The 27127-nt window shown below is 45.3% G+C and overlaps 1 protein-coding gene and 1 long non-coding RNA gene across 2 annotated transcripts; both read right to left on the bottom strand.

Annotated features, from left to right (window-relative positions):
• Window positions 1–1638: 1638 nt before the first annotated feature.
• Window positions 1639–25761, bottom strand: LOC132336694 (myosin-3-like). The gene is made up of 41 exons (XM_059864466.1): window positions 25667–25761; window positions 25396–25448; window positions 24662–24869; window positions 23363–23506; window positions 23127–23283; window positions 22383–22410; window positions 21297–21405; window positions 20694–20786; window positions 20321–20384; window positions 20141–20239; window positions 19083–19186; window positions 18859–18997; window positions 18191–18309; window positions 17322–17471; window positions 16703–16873; window positions 15768–16077; window positions 15528–15601; window positions 15205–15292; window positions 15004–15121; window positions 13545–13668; window positions 13317–13453; window positions 12990–13245; window positions 12571–12813; window positions 12031–12207; window positions 11805–11950; window positions 11632–11722; window positions 10786–11175; window positions 9106–9232; window positions 8156–8274; window positions 7457–7653; window positions 7097–7280; window positions 6291–6456; window positions 5572–5696; window positions 5066–5374; window positions 4777–4980; window positions 4532–4657; window positions 2851–3021; window positions 2654–2758; window positions 2485–2580; window positions 2227–2364; window positions 1639–1801 (listed from the first exon to the last, which is right to left on the bottom strand). Exons 3-41 carry the CDS (start codon window positions 24863–24865, stop codon window positions 1778–1780), a joined length of 5826 nt encoding a protein of 1941 aa, XP_059720449.1. The 5' UTR covers window positions 24866–24869; window positions 25396–25448; window positions 25667–25761; the 3' UTR covers window positions 1639–1777.
• LOC132336707 (uncharacterized) lies at window positions 21629–22376 on the bottom strand. Its single transcript, XR_009488929.1, has 2 exons — window positions 22062–22376; window positions 21629–21919 (listed from the first exon to the last, which is right to left on the bottom strand). It is a non-coding gene; the product is annotated as an uncharacterized LOC132336707 (long non-coding RNA).
• Window positions 25762–27127: the final 1366 nt, after the last annotated feature.

Genomic DNA, 27127 nt, shown 5'->3' with positions numbered 1-27127 from the left:
AAGGAATGCCCCATCCACCCCAAAGAGCCCTGGCTGACTGCTGGAAGTGCCTGGGCAGTGGCTGTGCTGCCCATGGGCCAGCACATCCCAGCAGGGGATGGCCAGGGCCACGGTGCTGGGCCCCATTCTGGTGTTTAACCTTTCAGCTGGCAATGGAGCTGTGCTGCACTGAGTCTCTCTGGGGTAAGAATAGCAGCTGCTGCCTTGGGACACAGCACACATGGCCAGCTCCTCCAGGGCAGCACGTTGCAGTGCCACATAGAAGGCAGCCTACCCGCCCAGGAATGTCTTCAGGCGCTATTAGTGGAAGCAGATCATCCCCACAAACAGGCACGACCCCGCACAGGAGCCTTGGGAGGGTGGGGCTATTTTGGGCTTTTGACATTGAGCATGAAAGGAGACACGTGCTGGGCTCATCCTCCTGCCATGGGCCTCCTCCAAAGCTCCTTTCAGCCTCGTCCCCTCCTCCAGCAATGGCTCTTGTGAAGGCTGAGGGGCAGTTTGGTGTGGCCTTGGAGTGCAGGAGGTGAGGGCAGAGGGAGCTGTGAGTTTGCTGGGGGGCAGGGCCAGCCCTCAGTGCCATCAGCAGTGCCCAGCTGTGCTCAGGGCAGGTCCTGCCTCAGGGTGTGCACCTGTCCCTGAGCTCAGGGCGTGGGGCCTCCTGCTTTATTCTCAACCACACCCGTGAGAGGGAGAGAGGTACCAGAGAGAATTGTAAGGCTCCAAACAACCTGCTGAAAGCGTGTATTGAAACACTAATCCTTTGCATCCAGCAGGGTATTTACTTCTTTCCACCTGAAGCTCTCCATTTCTGAGTGGTTCTTCAGCACCAGGAATGTTTCAGAGATCTGTTTTCCTGTTCCCCACCATCACAAATTCCTTCCCCAGCTTATTCCCATCCTTTTAAGATCCTCTCTCTGCTGTGGATTTCTTTCATTCCACACTTTTTATGTCTCATTTATTTCTGTTTTATTTACCTTGCTTTGTGAAAGTTTCAGTGATTTGCCAGCACTGAACCCACCACACTCATAGGTGTGTTGGCCAAATTAGCAAACCAAAACCACTACACTGGGGCAAGAGCAAACAGCAAACTTTGTCCCAAAAGCAGACAAGAGGGCTGGGAGGATTGCCTTACAATGCCATGGATCCTCTAGAATGAATAATGACAGGCTGGTAAGGGTTACCAGACTTGCCTAGCAGTTAGTAATTTTCTGTTGATTTTGCACAGCCACTCCTAAACAAGGTACAACTGTTTTTCAGCAGGTTCACAAAGCAGAGTGTTGCACTGAGTAACCAGTCATTTGACAGGGGGGGCTGGTGTCAGTGACATGGCCTAGGAGCACAGCAGGATTTTGGATTGAAGCACAGCGCTGTGTCACGAGCTGCTGAGAACAAGGTGCAGCTGCTCTCCTGAGGATGTGCTGCTTCTAGGCTACAGGAGCTGGAACAGAATTCTTCCTTTGGAAGAGCAAAAAGCCTGTCAGACCTCTAGGTTTTAAATTCAGGATAAAATTTGTCACAGTGAAGTAGTAAGACTCAGAACAGAAGCAGAAGTACTAAGACTCAAGCCCACACTTTTGACTATAATTAACTTAGTAACAAAATAAGACTCTCATTTAAACATTCACATTTGGAGCATTTGAAGTTGCAGATATCTATTTTATTGACACTGGTACAGCAGCAGCGACAGAAAATGTTTGTGTTCATAAACAAAGGGAAAATTACTTCCACAGCTGGAGAGATACTTTGTGGAAGTTCTAGTTATCCCAGAGGAAGCTCATTTTTCAGTTCCCAACACCACCTAGAAAGGAGAGGCTTTTTTTAGTCTACACATGCCAAGATGAGTCTTTTGATTCCTAACATCATCCATCTCAGTGCACCATCCATTTGCAGGATGTGCAGGGAGCCTGAGCCAATGCAGACATGGGTGGAACCCCTAAAACCACTGTCTGAGCTGAATACAAGCAGATAACACCAGGATGGCCACCATCCACAGCTGAAGCATGAAGAAAAGATTAATTCCATTGTTTCACTGGCAAAACAAGGACACATGCACTGCTAAGCTTATTGCATCTTAACCCCAACCCACTCAGCTTGTCTTTAAAAGGCCCTTCCTTCCAGAGCTGTCCTTTCCAAATGATGCCTTTCCAAAATGTCCTTTCCAAAAGGCACAAATCTGCTGCTAGACTCCCTTGAGCAAACAGCACGCCTGCGGGAAACCCTTACCTTTGTAGCAGAGCCTTCTCTGGCCTTAGCTCTGAGTTTATTTGCTTGGCTCTCAGCAATCTCTGCCCTTTCCAGGGCCTCACCTATCTTATGCAGGGCATTTCTCAGTTTGGAGAGATCAGTATTGGCTTGTTCACCCTGAAATTGCAAAACAAAAATTTAAAACCATCTGGCAACATGCTGGGGCACAGAGCCAACTTTTAAACTGGCAGACCTATGAACTGGGAAATGAGTATTTGCTTCACTTTAGTGACTCACAGCTTCCTCAGCTTGTTTTCTGTAGGATTTGATTTTCATCTGCAGTTGATCTACCAGATCTTGTAACCTAATCATGTTCTTCTTTTGTTCTTCACACTGTGGAAAGAGAATGTGCAATTTTATGTCCTTGGGAGACAAAACATCAGAATTGCTTTCTATTTTTACCCACCTGAAAAGTGAGCTCTTTGAAACGCCGTTCATATTTGAAGATGGTTTTCATAGCCTCTGAGGATTTTTTATGTTCTTCCTCCAGTTCAGCTTCTAATTCTTGGATCTGGTGAATTAATCAACAATTGGCTTAAGCCCTCACACAGGACTTGGAGAAGAAAGATGTTTCTGACACCCATGTTCAGTGCTGGTACCCACCCTGGCCTCCAGCTTCTGGATCTGCTTCTTCCCTCCCTTCAGTGCCAGCTGCTCGGCCTCATCCAGACGGTGCTGCAGGTCCTTCACTGTCTGGTCCAGGTTCTTCTTCATCCTCTCCAGGTGGGCACTGGTGTCCTGCTCCTTCTTCAGCTCTTCTGCCATCCTGGCTGCCTTGGAAGGGAGATGACACAAGAAACTGGAAGAATGTGAAAGAACAGCACATACTGTGCACCAGCACAAGATTAACTCCTGTTTCCTGCTGGCCATTCCTGTCACCTCACTCCCTATTTTGTTTTTCTTTCCATCACATTATAATGGCAAAAACATGAGAGGAAATAGTAGGAAAAAGGATGGGAAAAGTCTGCCTTACTGCACACAGAGCTGGAGTGACAGAAAGGGAAAATTCTCTGTCCTACTGTGACCTCACTAACAGCTGGGTGCCATGGGAAAACTGCCAGAGCAACAGCAGAGTCTGGGAACAGGACTTGGCACAGCTGAAAGACTTCAGTGCCCAACACATCTGGGGTGGGCACTGCTTGCCCTGCTACTGCCCCAACCTCCTAAAGGGTAGTGCCACAAAGGCACAAAATAGTTTAAAATAATCTATGTTGTTTAAGGCAAACTAAGATTTATTTTGCTCTCAAAGGTTGGATTCCTACACAATATAATTAAGCCCTTTGGTGAAATATTGTATGACATTATAATTAATGTTATAATTATATAATTATAATTAAGGTAGAATTCAACAAATTGCTTTGGCAGCAAAATATCTGAAAAGGTCTAAGCTGAAAAAAAGAGTGACCACTAGAAGTTTCATATAAATATATATGTGGGCATAATTCATTGCAATGTCTTTTATTCAAACAGAATAGAAATCATTAAAACACAGGAACACCTCAACATGAGGAAGAGCTTCTTTCCATGGAGGTAGGCAGAGCATGGAACAGCTGCCCAGGGAGGGCATGGAGTCTCTGTCTCTGGAGACATTCCAAACCCACCTGGACACACTCCTGTGTCACCTGCTGCAGGTGAACCTTCCTGGGCAGAGGGGTTGGAGTCGATCATCTCTACAAGTCCCTTCCAATCCTAATGATTCTGAGATTCTATTTAGGTTTTTTTCCTTTTAATGAGCAAGTTGACAAGTTTTCTATTTTAATTCCACATAATGTATCTAAGTGTTAAGATTTTGGTTTAATCCTCTGCATCAAAAATCATTAGCAGATTGAGTCCCATGACACACCAGTCCCATTGCCTGGCTGAGCTTCACAGGTCTTGCATGGGAGGATTTAGCACCAATTTTGAATGGAAATTTTACAATTCTCATTTAAAAATTTGATAAATAGGATTTTGCAAAGATAACTATTCAGATACCTTAGCCACTTTACTGGTTTCAATGCTGCAGGATTTCTTTGTGGATTATGTTTTCATGCAGCACTGAAGAAAGTTATTTTGTTTTCCACTGACTAAATGTGGGTTTAGTTCTTTATGATGGCAACAGCCCCATCTGTCAGCAGGACATGTTCCCTGTTGCTCTAATCTTCCTCTGACACAAAGCCTTTTCATCCAGGCTCACAGATGGTTCCTTGCCCAACATGTGACAAGAATATTTACATTAACTCCCAGCAGCAATGCTGCTGGAAGCCTTGAAAATTCAAAGGGAAAACCACAGTAACATCCTCACATCTGTCATTGCCTTCTTAGCTCTTTCTTCAGCACTTTTTGCTTCATTAGAAACATCCTCTATCTCTGTTTGGAGTTGTGCCATATCGGTTTCAAGCTTCTTCTTTGTATTAGAAAGGCTGGTGTTCTGTGAAGGAGAAAGAGAGAGGCTTTGAGTGTCTACACATCGAGATCAATTCATCAATTCATTCTTCCTCCATCAATCTCTGGACCCCAAAATACATCAGTCTTAGCAAAGCAAACTACCTGGGTGTGGAGGAGCTGTGCCCGTTCAGTGGCATCCAGAAGCTCCTGCTCAGCCAATTTCCTCGACCGCTCCGTCTGCTCCAGGGCTGCCCGGAGCTCCTCAACTTCAGCCTGCAGCAGGTTTGCTCTGCGCTCCACCATGGCCACCTGCTCCTTCAGGTCATCCTGTGTCCTGAGAGCATCGTCCAGGTGCAGCTGAGTGTCCTGTATTTGAAGAGCCAGTTTTGACCTAATGAATTTCTTGAATACTGTGCTTAAAAAATAAATCAACCAGAAGGTAAAGCAAGACCTTGAGAGCTCCCTGGATGCTGTGCAGGTTCTTCTGTGCCTCTGCAGCCTGGCGGTTGGCATGACCCAGCTGGATCTCCATTTCATTCAAGTCTCCCTCCATCTTCTTCTTCAGCCTCAGGGCTTCATTCCTGCTCCTGATCTCAGCATCCAGGGTGCTCTGCATTGCTTCCACAATCCTTTCGTGGTTCTTTTTCAGCTGGTTGATCTCCTCATCCTTGTCAGCAATCTTTCTGCTGATTTCTGACTTTATCTGAGTCAGTTCTTGGTTGACACCAAGGATTTTGACTTCTTCGTGCTCAAGAGCTGCCTTTAAAAAATAAAGGGAAAAACAAAGATGAAGGTAACATTTTTAGAGAACATGATTATTGAGGTGGTACTCAGTGATTTCACAGAACTTCCTCAAGTTTGTGGCAATCAACCTTGCACACAGGTACTGCCAGAAAAGGAACAAAAACCTTCTTAGCATGCTCTTTTCTATTTACAGTAATATTTAAACTAACTCACCTCTGCCTCCTCCAGAGCTGTTCGGAGACCATTTTTTTCTATTTCAGCTTGCTTTTTGGCTTTCTCAAGGTCTCTGATCATTTTGCCATTGGCAGTAATTTGCTCAGTGAGATCAGCTGCTTCCTCTGTGAGAGAAGAATGGCATCAACCAGAGGAGCTGAACTCTATGCTTTGTTGCTGCATTCAGCACCCCTTTTGAGCACATAAATATGTGTACACAAATGTACATGTGTACATAATGGTACACGTGTCTGTAAATACGTACAGATAAAACCACACACAACCAACTCGTGCAGGCCAAGTGGGGCATTGGTGTGGTTTAACAGCCCTCCCTACAGAGAGCCTGGAAGGGCCCTGCATGTGTTACATCTACAGATAGGCCATCAGGGTCTAATACAGGCCCTTGTGTTCAGTGCATCTGTAAAACTCACTCACATGAGCTGCTCAGTCTCCCACAGTCACTACCTTTGCCTGGGAATGGCACCTCAATGTCTGCAGCAGATGAGAGAGCCAGGACATATGCTTTATTTTCTTTTTCACTATACAAATGTGCTTGACAACTTTTGGTAAGACACTGATATTTTGCACTAAGATGGAGAGCACAGGAAGGACAGAGTGCCGTCACTTGGTGCCCTCCTGCAGGCATGAGTGTTCTGGTGGAGCACACCTTGCTGTGGCTGGTCTGTGAAAGCTGATGGGACACAGAGCCAAACACGTACGCTGGAGAGCCGAGTTCTCCCTCTTGATCGTCTCGATCTGATCCAAGGTTTCCTCATAGGCATTTTTCACTTTGAAAAGCTCTGTGTGCAGTGAGCCTGCTTCTTTAGAGAGAGCTTCCTGCTCCAGCTGGCTCTCCTCATACTTCCCCTTCCATTCTGCCATGACCTGGAAGACACCATAGAATCATAGAATGCTTTGGGTTGGAAGGGACATCAAAGATCACCTAGTTCCAAATCCCCTGCCATGGCAGGGACACCTTCCACTATCCCAGGTTGCTCCAAGCCCTCTCCAACCCGGCCTTGGGACACTTCCAGGGATGGGGCACCCACAGCTCCTCTGGGCAGCCTGTGCCATGGTCTCCCCACCCTCACAGGGAAGAATTTAATCCTAATATCCAATCTAAACCTACTTTCTGTCATTGTGAAGCCATTCCCCCTTGTCCTGTCACTCAAGGCCCTTGCAAACAGTTTCTCTCCATCTTTCTTGTAGCACCTCTCAGGCACTGGAAGGCCACAATTAGGTCACCCTGAAGCTTCTCTTCTCTAGGCTGAACAATCCCAATTCTCTCAGCCTTTCCTCACAGGAGAGGCTATTATGCTTCAATTCCTGCTGGGACTGCAAATGTTATTTGATCTCTGACTACATTTTGTACTAGAGAAATAATGCAGTCTCTTAAACCAGGAGAAATTCCTACTGCCTTGCCCTAGTGGCTCTCGTTGGATTCACCTTGACTTCAGCACTGACTGATGTACAGAGTGTTAGTCTGGCTTTCTAGGAGGCTACACTTGAAAGATACTGTGCTCACCTTATCAAAATTCTGCTGTTTCCTGTCAAGGGCAGCTGCTGATGTGTTTGCTCTCTCTATATCCAGTGTCAGATCCTCCACTTCCCCCTGCAGCTTAAACTTCATCTTCTCCAAGGAGGCACACTTGGAATTCAGCGTGTCTGCCTGCTGCCCTGCTTCCTGGAGACGCTGAGAGAGCTTTTTCCTTAAGGCACATAAAAAAAACAAGCATCTGATTAAAAAACCCCATTACAATATGTGTCTCATTTTAATTAGGACTATATGCAAACCCAAAAAAAACCCATGTAGATTGGGTTACTAAAAGTGGGTCTATGTTCTGCCCAATATACATCTGGACAGCTCATCTCATCTGTTCTGTACTTGGCCTCCTCGAGCTCCTCCGTGCGCTGAATCGCGTCCGTCTCGTATTTGGTTCTCCACTGGGCCACTTCACCATTTGCCTTGGACAGGGCTCGCTGCAGCTCCCCCTTGGCCTCCTGCTCCTCCTCATATTGCTCCCGGAGCAAGTCACAGTCGTGGCGAGCGGACTGCAGGGCGTGGGCCAGGGCACTCTTGGCCTATAAAGGACCCACAATATCTTATATTTCTGTTAGCTGTCACCAGCAGGAGACCTCATGACCTTGCACGACTGAAATATGATCACTGCAGCCTGGGCAGAAGAAAAAGGGCTGGGGCTTTGTGAGTGTTCAGGAAGATGCCTTTACCTGTCACCAACTCTACCACTAGAAAAGACCAAAAGTGATGCTTTCACCTTGGCATGTGTTGTACCTTGTCTTCCCTGTAGCTACAGAAGCTAAAGAAGTTTCATAGACCATGGCTTTAAAATTTAAAAACATGAAAAATTGACCAAGTTAGATCAACTTTCAGCATTCCCAAGTCATCCTTTGAAAAGAACTTAGTGCACAGAGTGGTTACTGTACATCCTTACATCCTTTCCCAGACTAATTTTACTATGTTAGACTATAGGCAACATTTACAAACTCCCAAAAGTGTTTTTCAAATGAAATGAGACCCTAATACATTTTGAAGCTTCACCAGGTGATCAGTGGTTTGCAGTACCTTGATCTCTTCCTCCAGCTGCCTCTTGAGTTCATCCATCTGCTGTGTAAGTGCCTCTTTGCTTCTGGACAACTGCAAACTCATGGTTTCCTTCTCTTTGAGTTGACGGCTTAGTTCACCTATGACAAGAGAGGGCAAGTTCTCAATACTGTACAAATTAAGCATCCTGAAAAAACTCATATACTACTACTACTACTATTACTACTAATAATAATATTAAGAAGAAGAAGAAATAATAGTAGTAGTAGTGGAATCACACAGCACTGTTTACCTTTTTAGTTGCTCCCATTATGTACATACATCTACAATTGCACAATATATTTTAATCCATCAAAATGCTTTTGTTGTTGTTCTTTCTTTATCAAAATTCACTAGATTCCCTAATTCTAATTGTATCCCTTATTACACTTCTGATCTACTAGATGCTGTTTTTTTCCTGAAGAAAAATGCTTTTGAAAATTTGCTTAATTGTTTCTTTTAAAGCCCAATTTTCATTTTGAAGTAGTAGGATTTTATGCTGTCACAATGGCTGAACTGACACAAAATGCTGTAGCAATTTCCCATAATTGAAAGAGATGTGATGAAAGAGATAAACCCTAAAGTTTCATTTCATAAGATTTAAAGTAACTGGAAAACATTTATTCCATATCACCCTCTGTCCTGGGGGCTGAAGGACACCTTTCCCCTTTCTTTGAGAGGTGCCTATAAGTTATGCCATCATCTCTAAAACTCTCAGCACTTCCTGTAACCCTTCAATATTGTCTTCTTCAGATTTTTCCTGAGCCATTTTATATTTTTTCTCAAATTTTCAGTTTCATTCTAAGATTCCCCGTGAGCAGTCTGCTCAATGACCTTACATCAAACCGGTGAGAAAATGGTACACATGAGAGAATCTGTTTGCTACTGAAGGGAAAAAATATCCTCTCAGCACATCTTTGTGCCTTCCTTACCAGACTCTGTCTGGAGCTGGGATTTTTGCATCACCACCTCACTCACATTCCTCTGGTGCTCCTCAAGTTTGGTTTTAATCTCACTCATCTCATCCTCCAGTACACGGTACCTTTTTTCCAGAATAGCCTGGAAGAGAAACAGAAAGTGGAATTTGTGTAGGTGTGTGTGGCTGCCTCTCTCTTTACAGACAGCAGCAGGCACAAGTTCTCCAAGGATTTTTCCTGGGAAGGTAGCGAGAACCTCAGAGAAGAAGAGAAAACAATTCTTATTTTTATTCATTGCTCTTGTTGTTTTGCACATGTGGAATGTGTTATGGAAATTGTTTACTCAAAATGATTTGTTAATTGGACACTGGTGAAGATTGTTTTGATTCCTTGGCTAATTGGGTTAAAGTTGTATCCTGGCTGTCTGCAGACAGCCATGGGTTTTTCTTCAGTATTTTTTCATATAGCATCTCTTTAGTATGTAATTTAGTATAGTATTAGTGTAATAAAGTATAGCTTAATAAAGCAATTGTTCAACTACTGTATTTGCAGGGATGCCCTGATGAAGGCAGGAAATATGAATTTGACTTTATGTGCTCAGAAGGCTAATTTATTATTTTATGATACTATATTATATTAAAGAAGACTATACCAAGCTATACAAAAGAATGCAGAAAGGATACTTAGAGAATGCTAAATCTCGTGACTCTCTCCAGAGTCCTGACACAGCTTGGCACAGATTAGCCAAAGAGTTAAAACAATTTACAGCAAAAACCAATAAAACGATCACCTGTTGGTAAACAATCTCTAAACACATTCCAGATGAACAAAACAGAGGAGAAGAAAATGAGGTAATTATTGTTTTCCTTTTTCTCTGAGGCATCTCAGCTTCCCAGGAGAAAAATCCTGTACAAAGGGATTTTTCAGAAAATATGAATGTGACATTCAACCTTCTGAATCATGGAGTCAGAGAACATTATTTCCTACATTGGGGTTGCCCAGTTTTGAGGTTTTTGTGGTTGAGATGACCCCAAGGTGTTAGAAAGTCTCTTTTTCCTAGCTCCAAGATCGAAGGAGGAGTCAGGATCCTTCGGTTGTTGTTTTCAAGGTTGTTTATTCTTTGTTATCTATAACATTCTTTTCCTGACTTGCTGAGGTCTGTCTAGCAAGTCGGTTCGTGGCACACTGACTGCCCTTGGGGTAGTGTTGTCTTCTTATACTAAAAACTAGGTGTACATTATTTGCAATAATTTTCCAATACCTATCACCTATGTTAGACAGTGTGTTTCTACTCTAAACCAATCTAAAAGTGCCACTACCACCCAGAAGACAGAGGCTAAGAAGAAGAAAGAAGAAGGATGAGGCACGCCCAAATCACTCCATCTTGGCTTCTGAACCCCCATTCTAAAAACCTAAAATTCTATTTTTCTATTTTGTAACAAGCTATTCTATTTAAACTTTCATGGCTTGTAAATCCTCTTATAAGGTTGGCAATTTTTCCCATGGGTTAAAATCAAAGCCATAGGTGTCTTTGGCTTTGTGCCAAGGTCTTTGAGCCCCCTGCCAGGGTTTCAAGCCCTCCAGGGCACCCAGAGGGATGTCCTGGGTTCCAAGAGCCCAGCTGTCGATAGGTGTGTTTGTAAAGTTCCCATCAGACAGAAATATGGGTAATTCGAGTATTTAAGTTGTAAACACCTTGGACTTGGTAACGGCCTCTGTACGACTGGCCAAGTCATCAATCTCCATCTTCAGCTCACTCTTCTCCTTCTCCAGCTTCTGCTTCACGCGTTGCAGGTTGTCGATCTGCTCGCCCAGCTCAGCTGTGCTGTCCGCGTGCTTCTTGCGCAGGGCAGCAGCCGTGGCTTCGTGCTGCAGCGTGGCCTCTTCCAGGTCACGGCGCATCTTCTGGAACTCGGCCTCACGCTTCTTGCTGAGCTCTGTTTGAGCGGTGGTGGCTCCTCCAGCCTCTCCAAGGCTCCCACGGGTTTCCTCAAGCTCCCGAGCCAGCTCAGCACAACGCTTCTCTGCTTTTGTCCGCGTTGTTTTCTCACTCATGGTCTCCTCTTCCAGCTCTGCAGCACGGGCCTGGACAACGAGGGAATAGCACATCAGGAATTAAATAGGGAACAGGTCATTCAGTGCTTAGGTCACTGCATATTTGTCACAGTAGAACACCAAGAACCTTGTTTTGGAGACTGTAAACAAAACAAACTTCCTTCAAATTTCACTGGTTTGGCATCGTAGGTAAAGGCTTACTGACAGAAAGGACCTATGGATCAACTGATTCTAGCTTTACATCGCAACTTTCTGTTATTGTATTGGGTTCGCATCCCTGTATCCCCCCACTACCAGGTTTTGGTAGTGAGGGGATACAGGGGTGGCTTCTATGAGAAGCTGCTGGAAGCTTCCCCTGTGGGAAGCTGTTTGGCCAATGCCAAGCTGTGGACGAGCATTATTCATGGTACTACATGTTCATGGTATTACATATTCATGGTACTACAGTTTAAAACAAGCAAACAGTAAAGAAGTAAAGTCTCTTGCCTGCAATTCTCTGATCTTCTTCTGCAAATGAGTACCTGAATTTCGCTGTTCCGCAATTTTATTTTGCATCTGGTTAAAATCAAAGTCTTTCCTGTGAAGGAGATATTTTATTAAAAGAAAATAAGTACAGTTAAAGCCAAATAATAAATTATATACTAATTTATTTCTCATACTTCCTTAATTTTTCATCTAAATGTTGTTTATCATTCTCCAGATCTACTATGGTTTCCTGTGCAAGTTTCAAGTCTCCCTCAAGCTTTCTCTTTGCTCGTTCAAGGTCCACACACGCTTTTCTTTCGAGTTCCAAAGATCCTTCAACCTGCAGCATAAACATATATAAACAAAACTGATGGAACAACTGAAGAATCTGCTCCTTCTCCTTGTGTTGAACATGCTTACGTGGTTCACTTGCTGCTCCAGCTTGATCCTGGCTTTGGTGAGGGTATTAACTTTCTCCTCCTCTATTTGCAGGTCATCCAGTGCCTGTTGCTGGGCTTCTTGCAGGGCCTTCTTCTCCTTGACTAACTTTGCAACAGTCTCATCCAAACCTGTCACTACTTCAGTCAGATTTTTGACCTATTGTAAGGCAAAATACTTCAAGGTCACTAATAATTTTGACCCTCATATAGGCCATGAATACAGACAATGAATGTGCTGTTAGACTCCCAGAGAGACTTTCACCATTTTATGGTCACACTCTACAATCTCTCTGCTTATATATCAACCCTTCAGAAGTCACAAAGCAATGCTGAACTTTATTTTAATGCATTTTTGCATGCTTATGGGTTGGTTTACCTGCCCAACAGAAGTACCTAAGTTCAATACTAGGCCCATAGATCTCCTTACACAGCAGCATGTAAGCATTCAAGTTTACTGAATCTTTACAGCCTATACATCAACAGAGCAACTGTTATTAAACATTGCAGAAATAAAAAGCACCTTGTTTTCAGTAGCATGCTTTTCCTTTTCAGCCTTGACCAATGTTAACTCAAGGTCATCCATATCTTTTTTCAGCTCAGAGCATTCATCCTCCAGTTTCCTCTTTCTGGCTGCCAGATCAGCATTCATCTCCTCATCATCTCCCAGCTTTTCCATTGCCTCCTTTATTCTTGCTTCCAGCTGGAATTTTAGTTTGATCAGCTGGTCGCATCTTTCTTCAGCATCAGCCAAATTTTCATTTTCCTTTTTATAGAGAGCAAATGTGTTTCATTATCATACATTGGCACTGACACTTGCATAAATCACCTGCTTATTAAGTGGCTGGTACATGACATACAGAATTTCCTTGCAGCCCTTTCCTGAACACACAGACAAAACTGATGTAATCTGAAGAGCCAAAAATTATTTAATATACTTACAGTTTGTACTTGCAACTGGAGGTCTTTTTTCTCTTGCACCAGAGCCACCATTCTTTCTTCCAGTTTGCTCCTGGTGGCTTCTGATTTGGCCAGTTCTTCTTTTGTTCTCTCAAACTCTTCCTTCATCATGGCCAGCTCTTTCTCAGTTCCCACACTTTTTAAGAGGGGTTTAAACTTGAAGTACAGCTTCATCCAGGGCCACTGCTTGACTTTCATGAATGCACGGATGTTGTACTGGATGCAGAGGATGGACTCCCTGAAACCAGAGTGATCCATCAGTAAATAAAGCTCATCTTTGAGCAACCAGACCTGGTGGAGGACACATACCTGTGGTCAAACATTTTTTTCAGCTCAAGTCTCCGGAGGTATCCCCTGCACAAAGCCTGGGTCCGTGTGATCATCTGTCCTAAACGTTCATCTCTCATCTCTTCCAGGACACCCAGCAAACCTGCCTTGAAGAATACCTGCAGCCAAAGAACAGACATCACTCGTTGCTGGGTTGACATTTCAATGCAATGAATGTTATCTTATCCTATGGCAAAATTAAACATTTACCTTTGTGTGTCCAAATTTGTACTGAGTATGATCTATCTCAATGGAAGACAGCAGCTTTTCACACGCCTTCCTGCTATCAACAAACTTTCCTTCTGGAATGACACTGGCATTCAGAAGGTGGTATCTGATAAAATAAAGGAAAAAGCTTACCCATCAGTACCATTCTAGTGCACAGGATGCCACAAGAACAGCTGTCAGTTTGAAGGTACAGAGGAAGGCTGAGTCTGACTCACACCTCCAGCCTCAAATAGCAAAGCAGTAAGGAAAGCAGCAAATAGCAGCAGGTCAGTTCAGTAGGTAGCAAGGATGTGTTACAGCCCTCACTGAGACTGAAGGCATGGACAGTCTGTTCTCTGGACCTGAGAGACTCTGCTCATTTGTGTCACAGTCATTATCACTACTCTAGGAGTCCAGCTCATTGGATTAGCTGTAAATTCAAAAAAATGGATGGATTTTAAGAGTAGGGGAACTGCTTTTCTGGACCATATCCAGCTTCTCACATTCCTCCTGAACTGTGTAACCCAGAATTAGACTTTGGATCCAGCAATGGACTTCCTAATCCTACACTGAGAGATTATTCCATTCCTATTTTCAGCATTGATACACAAATCTGCCCTCCCACATCAATAGCTGGGCCAATGCCTTCAGGTAGTACCCAAAACACCATTTCAGCCCTTCTCAGTGCCCTGCTGTCCAGCACACCCTGCACAGAGTTGTAAAGAGGGAGTGATTGCTTTGTTCTTAGAGATCTGACCCTACATTTGCCTTTTTTCTAACACAACGAGCAGATGATCCCAGCTGGGTTGCCCTGAATTTATCAACCCTTCATAAACGTCTTATTTGCAGCAGTTCCCATGATAAGATTTTTTGGTTGTGGGGTTTTATCAATAAATTAATCTGTTAATGCTGGAGAAATGTTAGCATCTAGAAATATTAACCCACAACAAAATAACAGGGTTATGTGGAACTAGCTTGGATTTCTTGTTGGAGTCCCTTCTGTTACTGCAGCTCAATTTGCCAGTCAAACTTAGCATTTCATCAACAAGTAGCATTGGATTTAATACAGTTCCCTCCTTATAAAACCATTCTGGTTAGAATTATTTAAACCACACTCTTCAAGCCTCCACTAAATAGCAGTTAAATACAGGAGGTGCATGGACCACCCTCTGTATTTTTGCTGAAACATGCTTGTGCCCTATTTGAGAATAAAAGCAAAGAATATCCAAACATTCAAATTAACAGGAATGAATTAAAAATAGGTTTTGGCATACAGTATTGAGGAAGGCATCTGGGTGGGCACTGCCCACACAGACCATGCTATTAGATATGTCTGTTGCTTTCCATGAGTGTTAAATATTAAAATAGTCTTTTCCTAACGACTGTATCATGGACTGGTTTAGCAAGAGTCTTCTTTCAAATGAGTTTGGCTCAGTGCAAGCAGAAGAATGTTATTACTGACCTTTGTTTGAAATCCCCATATGGAATCTTGTTAGGAAATCCTTTCCTGCAGATCCGAATGCCCTCCAGAACACCATTGCATCGCAGCTGGTGCAGAACAAGCTTGTGATCCATCAGGCCTGTGACAGAGCAGCATGGGGACACACTGATTGCTCTAGCATTGCTCTTTCTGCCCCTTTCTATTCTCTGGTTTAGGAATTACCTGGGGTCTTTGTTTCATTGGGAATGATGCAACGCACAAAGTGAGGATGAGTTGTTCGTAAGTTAGACATCAGCTTATTCAGATTTTCCTGTAAAACAGAGATAATTTCTGATCTCTATATTATCTCAGTTCTCAGAGTGATTTGACTCTGCTGAAAAGCAAAAATTCAGAACTTTCTCCTTACTCTCCTAGTGAATATTCTACAATTCTGTGTGGGCATCAGCAAAGTAAATGGCTACTAAGGAAGAACTTCCCTCCTGTCTTCAAATGAAAATATGGCTGTGGAGCCAGGTGTGACAGTCTCTGCCAGGGAACACACTTACCCGAAAGAGTACAGAGACCGTTTGGAAGGAAGAGCCCTTCTTCTTGGCTCCTTTCTTCTTCCCACCACCTTCAGCTGGAAAATGAGATGACAGTTCAGCTGAGGAACTGCTGCAGATCCCTTTGACAGTGTTATAATTGTGCATCTAACACACAGCACACAAGCACTGACTCAACACTGATCCATGTCAGGTGAGAGATACAGTAGGAAATCCCAAACTGGAAACAATCCTCAAGCTTACCTTCATCTAGGGAAGCAAAACTGGCATAAAGATGGCATAAAATTTTCATAGAGGATTTCTGGTACAACCCCACAACAGTTTCATTCAGAGGGTCCTTGTTCTTCTCCAGCCACCCAGTGATGTTGTAGTCCACTGTGCCAGCATAGTGCACCAGGGAGAAGTGAGCCTCAGCCTTGCCTTTGCCAGGCTTGGGCTTCTGGAAGCTGCTGCACTTGCCCAGGTGCTGGTCATAGAGCTTGTTCTTGAAAGAGGTGTCAGTTGCCTTGGGGAACATGCACTCCTCTTCCAGGATGGAGAAAATGCCCATGGGCTGGAAAAAAAAAAAAAAAAGGTGTTTTCAAATAAGATCAATTCAAGCTGTAATAGTACAGAGTGAAAGACATGCTAAAATTGAAGTACTGGAGGTATTTTATGGAGAATTAGCCTGGGAGGAGCAGGTAAGAAAGATTTTTGTGAACAGCTGGCAAGGTACTTAAAAGAACTCATAAGATTTTAATATGCAGTTTTGAAGTACCCAGACAGTGTGTGGAAAACAAAAGTCAGGCAAAAACTGTGCAGTAACTTCTCAGAATACAGTAGTGACTTCTAACTCAGAAGGAACAAAGAGGAAGCAGACATGAGGTTTTCTGGGCTTTGAATTTAACTGACAGAAAACCTGAGGGGAACTAATACACAAGGACAGGACGGGACAGATGGAAGGATGGAAGGAAGGAAAGGAAATAAGGATAAAATCAATGTCTTTTTAGAAGACAGAATACATTCCCAGTCACTGGATAATTAATTACTCACAAGAGTAATATTTAAAGAAACAGAGGAGGTGAAGAGACCTGAAAGCTTCCCAGAGAGATTGTATTGAAGGCACTCATAGCAAACACTCTCAAGAACCCTTTACAGATTCAATTTGTGTGATTGCACAAGATGCTTAAGAAACTCACCTTCTCAATGAGCTCAATGCAGGCAGCCAGGTCCATGCCAAAGTCAATGAACTCCCATTCAATCCCCTCCTTCTTGTACTCCTCCTGCTCCAGCACGAACATGTGGTGGTTGAAGAACTGTTGCAGTTTCTCATTGGTGAAGTTGATGCACAGCTGCTCAAAGCTGTTGAACTAATATTTGAGTAAGTGTGTTAATAGTGTTAAAGTGTTAATAGTGCCTCTGATCAATTGCTTTTCACAGGGATGTCACAGCAAGGTTAGCCAGATGGACCCAAAAGGGTTTTGATAACAATGTAAGGAATATACCACGGGTGTCCAGGCTTACAGAGAAGCTGTGCAGTGCAGCACATGGTTGCTGCAGCCTGCATTGGCCATGTTTGGGTGGCCCTAATATCCATAAATACAAACTCTGTGGGGAGAGAGAGAGAGCAGCTTCATGGCCATGCTTCTGCCCTGTCTCTTCTCTTACACAGAAGGTGATGGATCTACAAAGGCAGAAGCAGCTTCAGGCAGATTTGCTTGAGGGCTGCACTGGGGTGAGGAGGAGAAAAGGTCAGAGAAGACAAACAAACTGAAAAAAGCATTTGGAGACAGGCAGAAGTCTGAGAGTACTGCAAACCTCAAAGATCTCAAAGCCAGCAATGTCCAAGACCCCAATGAAGTGCTGTCTTGGCAGCTTCGTGTCCAGCTGCTGGTTGATGCGAACAACCATCCACAAGAAGAGTTTCTCATAGACAGACTTGGCAATGGCATTCACTGCCTGGTGCACCTGCAGGGAGATGTCACCTGGCTTGGGGCACTGCCAGTGCACCCCCAGAACAAAACACCCCCTCACCATGCCCACACACACTGCACTAACAGGCCTCCATGGCCCCAGGCACTCTCAGCTGTGAACTGTGGTATTTTCAGGGTCCCCAGATGAGGGAAGGAAATGATGAATCTGACTCCATGTTCTTAGAAGGCTAATTCATTATTATATTATATTATATTATATTATATTATGCTATACAATGCTATGCTCTGCTATGCTCTGCTATGCTATGCTATGCTCTGCCATGCTATGCTATGCTATGCTATGCTATGCTATGCTATGCTATACTAAAGAGTAGAGAAAGGATACAGACAGATATAGAGAGTAGAGAAAGGATACAGGCTAAAAGATAATGATGAAAACTCATTACTCTCGCCAAAGCCCTGACACAGCTGGACTGTGATTGTCATTAAGTCAAAACAATTCACATGAAACCAATGAAACAATCACCTGCTGGATAAACAACCCCCAAAACACATTCCAAAGCAGCAAAACACAGCAGAAGCAAATCAGATAATTACTGTTTTCATTTTTCTCTGAGGCTTCTCAGAGAAAAATGAAAACAGGAGAAGAAATCCTGGCGAAGGTATTTTTCAGAAAATACGATGGTGACAGTGACCTGCACCCATTCCTTTTCCTTAGGGAGAGGATGGTCCCTGCTGCTCCTTGCTGCTCACCTGATCCACTGTCTGGCCCTTCAGGACATATTCATTTCCCACTTTCACCCGGGGATAGCACAGAGCTTTCAGCAAGTCTGCTGAGTTCAGGCCCATCAGATAGGCTGCTTTGTCAGCCTCTGGAAAACAAAATAAGAACTTGAAATACTTTCTTCCTAGCTCAGACACACACAGGGCAGTGGAACCAGTCAGAGCTCACTCTGAAACTTGCAACCTGATTGGCTTTACCCCATCCACAAATCTTGACTAACATTCTCTTTACTTTTCCGAACAGCCTTGTAGGACTGGTCCTCATGACAGAGTGGCTAGAGCAGCTCCAACAGATGTGGTGAAACCCAGGAGTGCACCCTTCATGGGACAACACAGAGTTTTTCCCATCAAGCCACTTCTCCACGATGTCACCCAGGCAGAACAAGTGTGTATGTGTAACCAGAAACTGGAGAACATTACAGTGATGTGCCCCAGGCACTGGCTCCTACAGCAGAGTCATCAGGAATAAACTGGATGCAGAAAGTGTCTCTATTTGATGCAGTAAGTTGAAAATCAAACCTCCTTTTTATGTTTATCAAGCAACAATGACATCTCTCCTGGAAGACTCCCTCCATTTCTAGTGAAAAATGGCATGGAAACAGTTGGAAATCCTTCTCTCCCAGCCAGGGAGGTGTTACCTTCTGTGCCATCAGGCTCTGCCTGCTCCTCACGTGGTTTCTGCTTGAATTTCATGTTCCCATAGTGCAGGATGGCCCCTGTCAGCTTGTAGATCCCCGTTCTCTCATCAGGGCTGAAGCCCAAAGTGTCAATGGCTGCCTGCACACCAGATAGACAGCTGGGTTTAACAGTGGTGAGAGAAAAACTGAGACTGTAAGAGTCTCTCCTAGTTAACTGTACTCACATCTGTGGCAACAAGCTCCTCCTGGTCATCAATGCTGGCCACAGAGATCTGCCCTTGGCTGATGAAGGGGTAGTCATAGGGGTTGGCTGTGACAAGGAGCATCTCTGAAAGGCAAACACAGGAGTGAGAGCCAGAGCCTGGCAGGAAAGATGGAACAATGGCTCAGCAAGGTTTCACAGGTTCTCCTTCCTCTTGCATCCCAAACTCCTGGTTTTCTATTAAGAGACTTGAAAGACAGAGTAAAGCCTTTCACCTGCCTTCCCCTGGCTGAGCAATCCTTCCAGTTTAATATGTTGTGAACTGAGAGCTGAGCACTCAGCAGGCACAGAACACAGACCATGCACAGAAACAGCTTTTAAGAAAAAGGATTTCAGATAAGGCTCATTTGTGCTTATCCTCAAACATGACACACACAGAGTGGGAGGAGGGGAGCAGGAGCTCCACCTTGGGAAATATTCTGTGGAGAGCTGGGAAGGACGGGCAGAGTGGACCAAGGATGAGTGTGTGGCCAAAGGGACGGATGTGGGACATGGGTAGGGAGTGCTGTGGCAGTGGGAAGAGGGAAAAGGTCAGAGGGGTTGCACTGGAAACAGGAAATAACCTTTGCCCATGTGATGAAAAGCTCAGATGAATGGTTTGTAGATCAGGGTACCTGCCCATCCTGCACCCAGAATTGCTTACCTTCCTATTGAAGATTATTCACAGGATCTGGCCCAGCTAAGTTGGAATTCCCACACCATGGATATAGCAAGGTGCGAGGCAGAGTACATTGGCCACCCCTGCACCTCACCTGCACAGTTTGTGTTAGAGCTTACCCAGGGAGGATAAATGGAGGTGCAGTAAAGAGCCCTAGTTTTAAGCAGAGACACCAGTACAGCTTGGGGAACCTGGGCAGGGCCGAGGCTGCAATGCTGAGGACATAAATCAGCACATGATCCCTGCTCTGCAGGGACACAGGGCATTGTGCCACTGGACCCTCTGTCACCGAGCTGGCACACAGAGGGAAATGTTTGCCACACTGACTTTACTCAGTGTCACCAGGTGGTGGCTGTCCTTACCAAGCAGTTCAGGCTTCTTGTTGGAGAGGATCTGGTAGAAGATATGGTAGCTCCTCTCAGCTTTCAGCTGGAAAGTGACTCTTGACTTTTCCAGCAAGTCTGTAACATGTATGCACATTTTAGACATTTTTCATGCTCTTTACATTCTAGCAAGGCTGCCAGCTCCCCTCAGTTACTCACAGGTCTCAATGTCACCGGAGGCCAGCTTTCCAGAGGTTCCAAAATGGATACGAATGAATTTACCCTGGCAAGCAGACAAAAGTGGTGTCAGTGCAGCAATCTCAGCGTGTTTTTATCTCTTCAAAGTGACAGCATCATCAAACCAGTCTTATTAGCTTTGATATATAAAGATAGATAAAGGGCAACACTTTGCTGCAGCAATGTGAGCATGAAACAGCTGCTGACACATCAGCATAAAAACCTGGAAATTGGTTAGCAAGAATATTTTTCCCAGCCCACAGAGGGGGGAAAGGGGGTTTCAGTCACAGCTAACAAGCAGGCAAAGAGCATTAGAAACACAGGAGGGCAGAGGGACAGACACAGGATGACTCACAAAGCGTGAGGAGTTGTCGTTCCTCACGGTCTTGGCATTCCCAAAGGCCTCCAGCAGTGGGTTGGCACTGATGATTTGATCCTTGAGCGTACCCTGCAGGAATAATTGAATAATTGCTGAAAAACACCGAGAGCTATGTAGTAGGAAGAAGTGGCCTTATGGAATGACTACGTGTGCAGCCATGTGCACTTCATTTCAGCTCTACAGAGCTACTGCTGCACCTTCTCAATTCCAGCACCAAGAACCAGTGCTGGAGATAAGCAACAAAAAACTCATTTTCCTCTTATTCGGAATTTCTCCCACAGTCAGAGCTCTCAGGTCTCAGCCACAGGGACAGATTGGTCCATGCTAAGAAACTGTAGCCTCTGACTCTTCCTGGGCACCAGTCCTGTTTCAGTCCAGGTAAACCTACACCTTAGCAGTGGCAGCTCTGGTGGCTTGTATTTGTCGTGATCCTAAGTGCACATCAGCCCCTGGTCCTACTGCCTTTCAAAGAGTGGCTGAAGCTAATAAAAGATATTTTGAGGTTAGCGTGTGTCACCAGTGCTGTCCACAAGGGGTAACATCCTGAACTGCCCTTCACCAAGCCCCTCCTCCTCACACCTTCATCGGGGGCTCCTTCTTGGTGGCCGTGTCCCCGCTGGCGGCGATTGTCGCGTAGTACTGGATGACGCGCTTGGTGTTCACCGTCTTCCCCGCGCCCGACTCCCCGCTGCAGGAAGAAGAATGAAGAGTGAAGAATCATCTGCCCACCTCTAGAGGATTTGCAGGGATCCCCGTGACAGGGAGGAATGATGAGGAGGACTCCATCTTATAAAGCTAATTAATTATTTATTATACTATATTATATTACATCTAAACTGAATCTGCCAAACACTCAACCTTGCACACAACTGCACTGCACTGCGCTGAGGGCTAATTAATCACTTTATCAGAAGGCTAATTAATTATTTATTATACTATATTATTCTATACTATATTACATTACATCTAAACTGAATCTGCCAAGCACTCAGCCCTGCACACAACTGCACTGCACTTAGGGCTAATTAATCACTTTATCAGAAGGATAATTAATTACTTTATTGTACTATATTATTCTATACTATATTACATTATATTACATTACATCTAAACTGAATCTGCCAAGCACTCAACCCTGCACACAACTGCACTGCACTGCACTGAAGGCTAATTAATCACTTTATCAGAAGGCTAATTAATTACTTTATTGTACTGTATTGTTCTATACTATATTACATTATATTACATTACATCTAAACTGAATCTGCCAAGCACTCAGCCCTGCATACAACTGCACTGCACTGAAGGCTAATTAATCACTTTATCAGAAGGCTAATTAATTACTTTATTATACTATATTATTCTATACTATATTACACTGTATTACATTACATCTAAGCTGAATCTGTCACACACACACACACTTGGCCCTGATAGGCCAAGGAAACAAAACACCATCACTTTGGGTAAACAATCTCCACGTTGCATTCTACTTTGGCACAACACAGGCAATGCAAATGATAAGAATTGTTTTTCCTTTCTTTGAGGTTCAGAAAATGTGAATCTCAGAAATATTCTTGGGAAGAATTGTGCCTTGCTTTTCTCCGTGAAGAGAAATGTGGGGCCACACACCTCTGGTTGGAGACAAGTGGCAGATGCACTTACGTGATCAGGATAGACTGGTTTTCACGATCTGTTGGGGGGAAAAATACCTGCAGTCAGAGAAGCTGTAGGGAAAGTGCTGGTTCTCAGTTAGCTGTGACCTGGTGTCCTTTGGGGGAATGAAAGAAAATCTCTGCAGGCAAAACTGAAAAGGTGCATGGTCTACTCTCCACTTCTCTTTCCCTCCCTATACTCTGCTTTTTGTCTTCTCTCCTCCTCCTTTGCTTGTCCTGCACTTGTTTTTGCTTCAGTCTTTTTCATTCTTTACCTTTAATACTATTAAATATGGGACAGGACTTTACTCAAATTAAAACCATGTGTTTTGGTGATAATATTTCTATCACCTCTGGTTTGAATCTGCCTGCTGTTCCTTGAAGTCCCATGCAGGTGTGCTGCCCAGGGACTTCCCAGATAGTGTGTCCTGTCCAAGTGCAACTGCCCCTTGCAGAGGTCCCTGTTAGGCTGCTTACTTAGACCAGAAACACAGATAATGTGCAGCACAGCAGCACAGTGCTTCAAAAATAAAGAAAATATTCCAGGAGATGGGGAAAATTGTCTGGAGCTGGTTTTGCATCAGTTAGAGTTGATAATAAAAACCAAGCAGATAATCTGCAGTGTTCCACAGACCAAGCCCTCTGCAAGAGTTGGCAAAGGTGACTGAGCCATGGCAGTATGGAATGGCACTTGGCAGAGGGTGGGTCTGACACGCTTTTTTACTCAAAGTCTGGTCAAAACAGAGCCACTCACCAGTCAGCATGAACTGATAGGCGTTGTCAGAGATGGAGAAGATGTGTGGAGGGGCCTCCTGGCGCTTCTTGCCTCGGTAGGCCAACACCACCTCGGGGTTGTACACCGGCAGCCACTTGTAGGGGTTGACGGTGACGCAGAAGAGACCCGAGTAGGTCTGCAGGGAAAAACAGGGGTGTCACTGAAGTCCAGCTCCTGCAGCTGTGTTTTCTCCTTTGCCAGAAGAAGGAACTTACATAGATCATCCAGGAGCTGTAGCGGTCCTTGAGGTTGTAGAGGACGGCAGGCTCGTGCAGGTGGGTCAGCATGGCCACGTCCTCAACTCTGTCAAACTTCGGTGGGTTCATGGCATACACATCATCAGGTCTGACAGCAACTGTCTATAATTCAGAAAGAAAGAGCCAGCCTCGGTTCAGCAGCTCTTGACAGTCATTCCACAACCACAGAGACGTAATCACATCTCTAAGGCTGCTCTAATTCATATTTTACTTTCTGTTTAACTGTGCCAAGCAAAATATGGCTATTTCAGGGCAAACACTGCAGCCAGCCAGGAAATCTGCAACACAGGTACATTGACAGGATGTCAATTTCCTGGAATTGCTGGGACCACACAGACATGATTTGGGCTGGAACAGATCTTTCAACACATTATCACTGCTTATGAACATTAGGTCTCTGCTGCTCGTGGCTGTAAGAGCCTGGGGTACATCTGCTGCCCAGCCAACCTCCCGTGACAGTGCCAGAGAGCTGGGACACAAACAGCACAAGACTCATCAACAGCAAATCCATCCTTAGGACAGACTTGTTCCACTCCTGTCTGTGGCCATTCCCAATGAAAGAAAGGCTCTGCCTCTACCAAACAGCACTGTCTGCTGGGTTCAAACCATGGGGGACCATCCTGTCCCACTGCCACTGCCCATGGATTTGTTGTGGGGGTGGCAGATGTTCGCAGCTGGCAGCAACTTAACTCAGCCACTGCTTTCTAAAAGCCTGGTAGCACCTACTGCCAAGATGTTGGTTGTGGTTGTTGTTTGAGCTGCTGCAGTTATTCTTACCAAAGGTGTCAGGGCATAAGCTGCTAAGACATTTCAGCCTTTTGGAAGATTAACACCTTGGATGCTCCTCTGGGAAACTGCAGCCAGTGATACTGACAATTTCACATGCAAAGGCGACTTGCAAAGTTATCTGTCTGCTCAGCTACCAGTAAAGGAATGAATTTATGAGAGGATATGACAGCATAAGCTGAGAAAGTGTTAAAAACTAGGTTAAGACAGGCAAGGCTACGATCCAGCCTGGTTTAGAGCATTGCCTGATTTTTAGAGCCCAGACCAAGAATAATTATCCAATGAATACTTTTATCCCAGCATCCAGAGCCATACTTTCCTGTGGAGGCTGTGCTGGTCCCAGTCAGAGGACAGGAGAGGGCAGGGCAGATTTCTTGCCTGAGCTAGCCTGGTGCTTTCTCAGTTTGTCCCCAGCAGATGCTCTGGCTCCCTAAGCAGGGCTGGGAGAAGGGCCAGAAGGAATGCACTTACTCTGCCATCCTCTGTCTCAACAGTTATCTTCCCATCCTGTGCAGCCTTAATCCTCCCTCTGGTGTACTCCACCTCGGGGTCAGCCACAAAGCAGTAGGTTTTGGCATCAAAAGGCTGGTTCTGGGCTTCTATTCTCTCCTTCTCGGATTTGCGCAGGTACGGTGCTGCCTCACCAAAAAGCTCCATGCCAGCGTCTCTGCTCATGGCTCTGAAAGACAGACACCCCTGGACCCCTGTGTGCTGCTTAGGGCAGGGAGCAGCTGAACATCCACCCCCAGCTGGCTGCTCCAAGCTCACCCCTCCCAGCTCTCAGGTGTGTGCAGAGAGATCTTGAAGGAGTTGTTTGCTTTTCCAAGCTGGAAGGTACAAAGGCAGTGAAGAAGAGACACCACCCTCCATGGCCCCAAGGAAAGGAGATGCATGTCCAAAGGAGGAGGAGGGGTCCCCAGGAAAGTGGTCAGATCTGAAGGATTCATGTAGTGCTTAAAAAGGTGAAGCCCTGAAGATCATTTTTCTTCTGGTTTTTAATTTATGAGATCAGACATCCCCCACTCTCTATTAACATGGAACCTGTCCTGGTCCTCTGGTGAGCAGACACAGTGGGCAGGAATGGGCATGTGCTTAAAGGAGCTCAGGGAGGGAGAAAAACGGGGACTGCCCATGGTGGGCACAGGAGAAAACCCAGCTCATGCCAGCCTGGGGAAGCTGTTAGTTTTCATGCCTCAAATCCTCACCTTAACAATCAGCCAACAGAAAGCAGGAAGGAACCGGCTGACATCGCGTGTCTCTGAAAGAGAAAGAGTCAAAGGTCAGACTTCAACTGAGCTGCAGCCTCTCCAAAGGCCCAACACCTCTCACTGCAAGTAACTGTGCCTTTTGAGGGCCAGCAAAGTTCACCAGAGACCACTCCTTCCCTGCCCAAGGAATGGCCCAGCAGGGAATCTCCAGCAGAAACCCCACCACAGTGCTACAGCCTTGTGGGGCTCCAAGCATGGGGAACAGGACCTGTGATAGGAGCCTTCTGTCCCTCTGCAGCTCAGTCACAGCATGGCCATGAGCTTGGCCAGGACATCAGGAGCCACCAACAGGGGCTTTCTCCCTGACAGCTTTTATAGGCTCAGCTTAGTCCCCCTGGTTCAGCCCCATCCCTATATTTGGAAGGAAGGGATCGACGCTCCCGCCTGCTCACCAATTCATGTTCATTTTTTGCCATATACAGTGTGTAAAGAAAGGACCTGCTCTTCTCTCCCAATTTTAGCAACTCTGGGATTTTGTAGACTTTTCTTTGGCGGAAATTTCCTTTACTGGGAATGTGCTCTCCTGCCAGCTACAACCACAGCCAGCATTTCACTCTCACCAGCATGTCAAACAAATGATAGCACAGAAGGGACCTGCCCCACTGCTCCTGCTCACAGACTGCCTGGGCAGAGCTGCACAGTGGTGAGGGAACCCAAACCAGCTCTGTGTGGGGTGGAGAGCAAGGCCACGGGAAGGAAAAAGAGGATGAGGATTCATGTAGGATCAGTCATGGCAATTCTTGTGGCTTACACCTCTGCATGGGTCAGGGAGGACAGGATGAGGGGCCATGACTGAAATATGATGTGACAAACATGGCAAATTAGAGACTAATCAGAAGGAACTACACCAAAATCTGGCCAGGGATGGAGGGTTCATGAATGTCAAATCATGAATACACTACACAAGTTTAGCTTCGAATACAGCTTTGGCTGCCCACAGCACTCACTGCCCTTGCTGCCAAGAGGAGCTGCAGAAGCCTCGTTACACCATGCTGAGGGGGCTCTCAGACATGTGTGACTGCAATTCCACTGAAGGACACTGGAAAAGTGGGCTTTAGATGGAGGTCTCCCAGTCTCAAACACACTGCTTGGTTGGTGCAGAGCAGCCAGGCAATGGCTGGTAAGGCAGCACTTGGCAGAACAGTGGGAGCCTTCACACACAGCTGGAGTGAGCTCCTGGTGCAGCAGAGGAAGGCCCTCCTCCATCCTGAGCTGTTCAGGTCACCTGTCACTGTTGAGCAAGCCCTGTTTGCTCTCTGCCCTGCATGGACACTCACCCAAGGCTGCAGGACCAGCCTTCCCTCAGCAGAACAAAGCCAACAAGCCTTGTGTGATGCCAGAAGCCCCCTCCACCCTCCCCAAACAGCTCTTGCCACCTCCCACAGCACCACGCTGAGCTGGAGCACCCTGGGGCACCTGCAGCTGCTGCCACAGCACAGGGGATGTCACCCCTTTGGGACAGTGGCTGACCCTGTTTGTGTTGGCCCAGTGGGAGCTGAGCCTGTGGGCTTGCAGCACAGTCACTGTCACTGGAGTTTTGAAAAACATGTTTCATGTTGCCCTTAATTTCATTTAAGGTCACTATAAATGGACACCACAGCCACATATCTCATGAACCATGAATTCCTAGAATCCCCCTAAGCCTGGGGGATGAGGGAAAAGCTTATTT

Source organism: Haemorhous mexicanus, chromosome 20 (assembly GCF_027477595.1).
Source record: "Haemorhous mexicanus isolate bHaeMex1 chromosome 20, bHaeMex1.pri, whole genome shotgun sequence".
NCBI classification, from domain to species: Eukaryota; Metazoa; Chordata; class Aves; order Passeriformes; family Fringillidae; genus Haemorhous; species Haemorhous mexicanus.
This window is presented reverse-complemented; position numbering and strand designations above follow the sequence as displayed.

Bases quoted from the DNA above. Each gene is read 5' to 3' on its own strand.
- LOC132336694 (XM_059864466.1), bottom strand. From the start codon at position 24,865: ATGAGCAGAGACGCTGGCATGGAGCTTTTTGGTGAGGCAGCACCGTAC. The intron at 13,246-13,316 runs GTATGTGTCCTC...CTCTGGTTTCAG, and splicing joins AAAAAAATGTTTGACCACAG to GGAGTCCATCCTCTGCATCC. The intron at 8,275-9,105 runs GTAAGGAAGGCA...CTCTTGTCATAG, and splicing joins CCAGCTCCAGACAGAGTCTG to GTGAACTAAGCCGTCAACTC.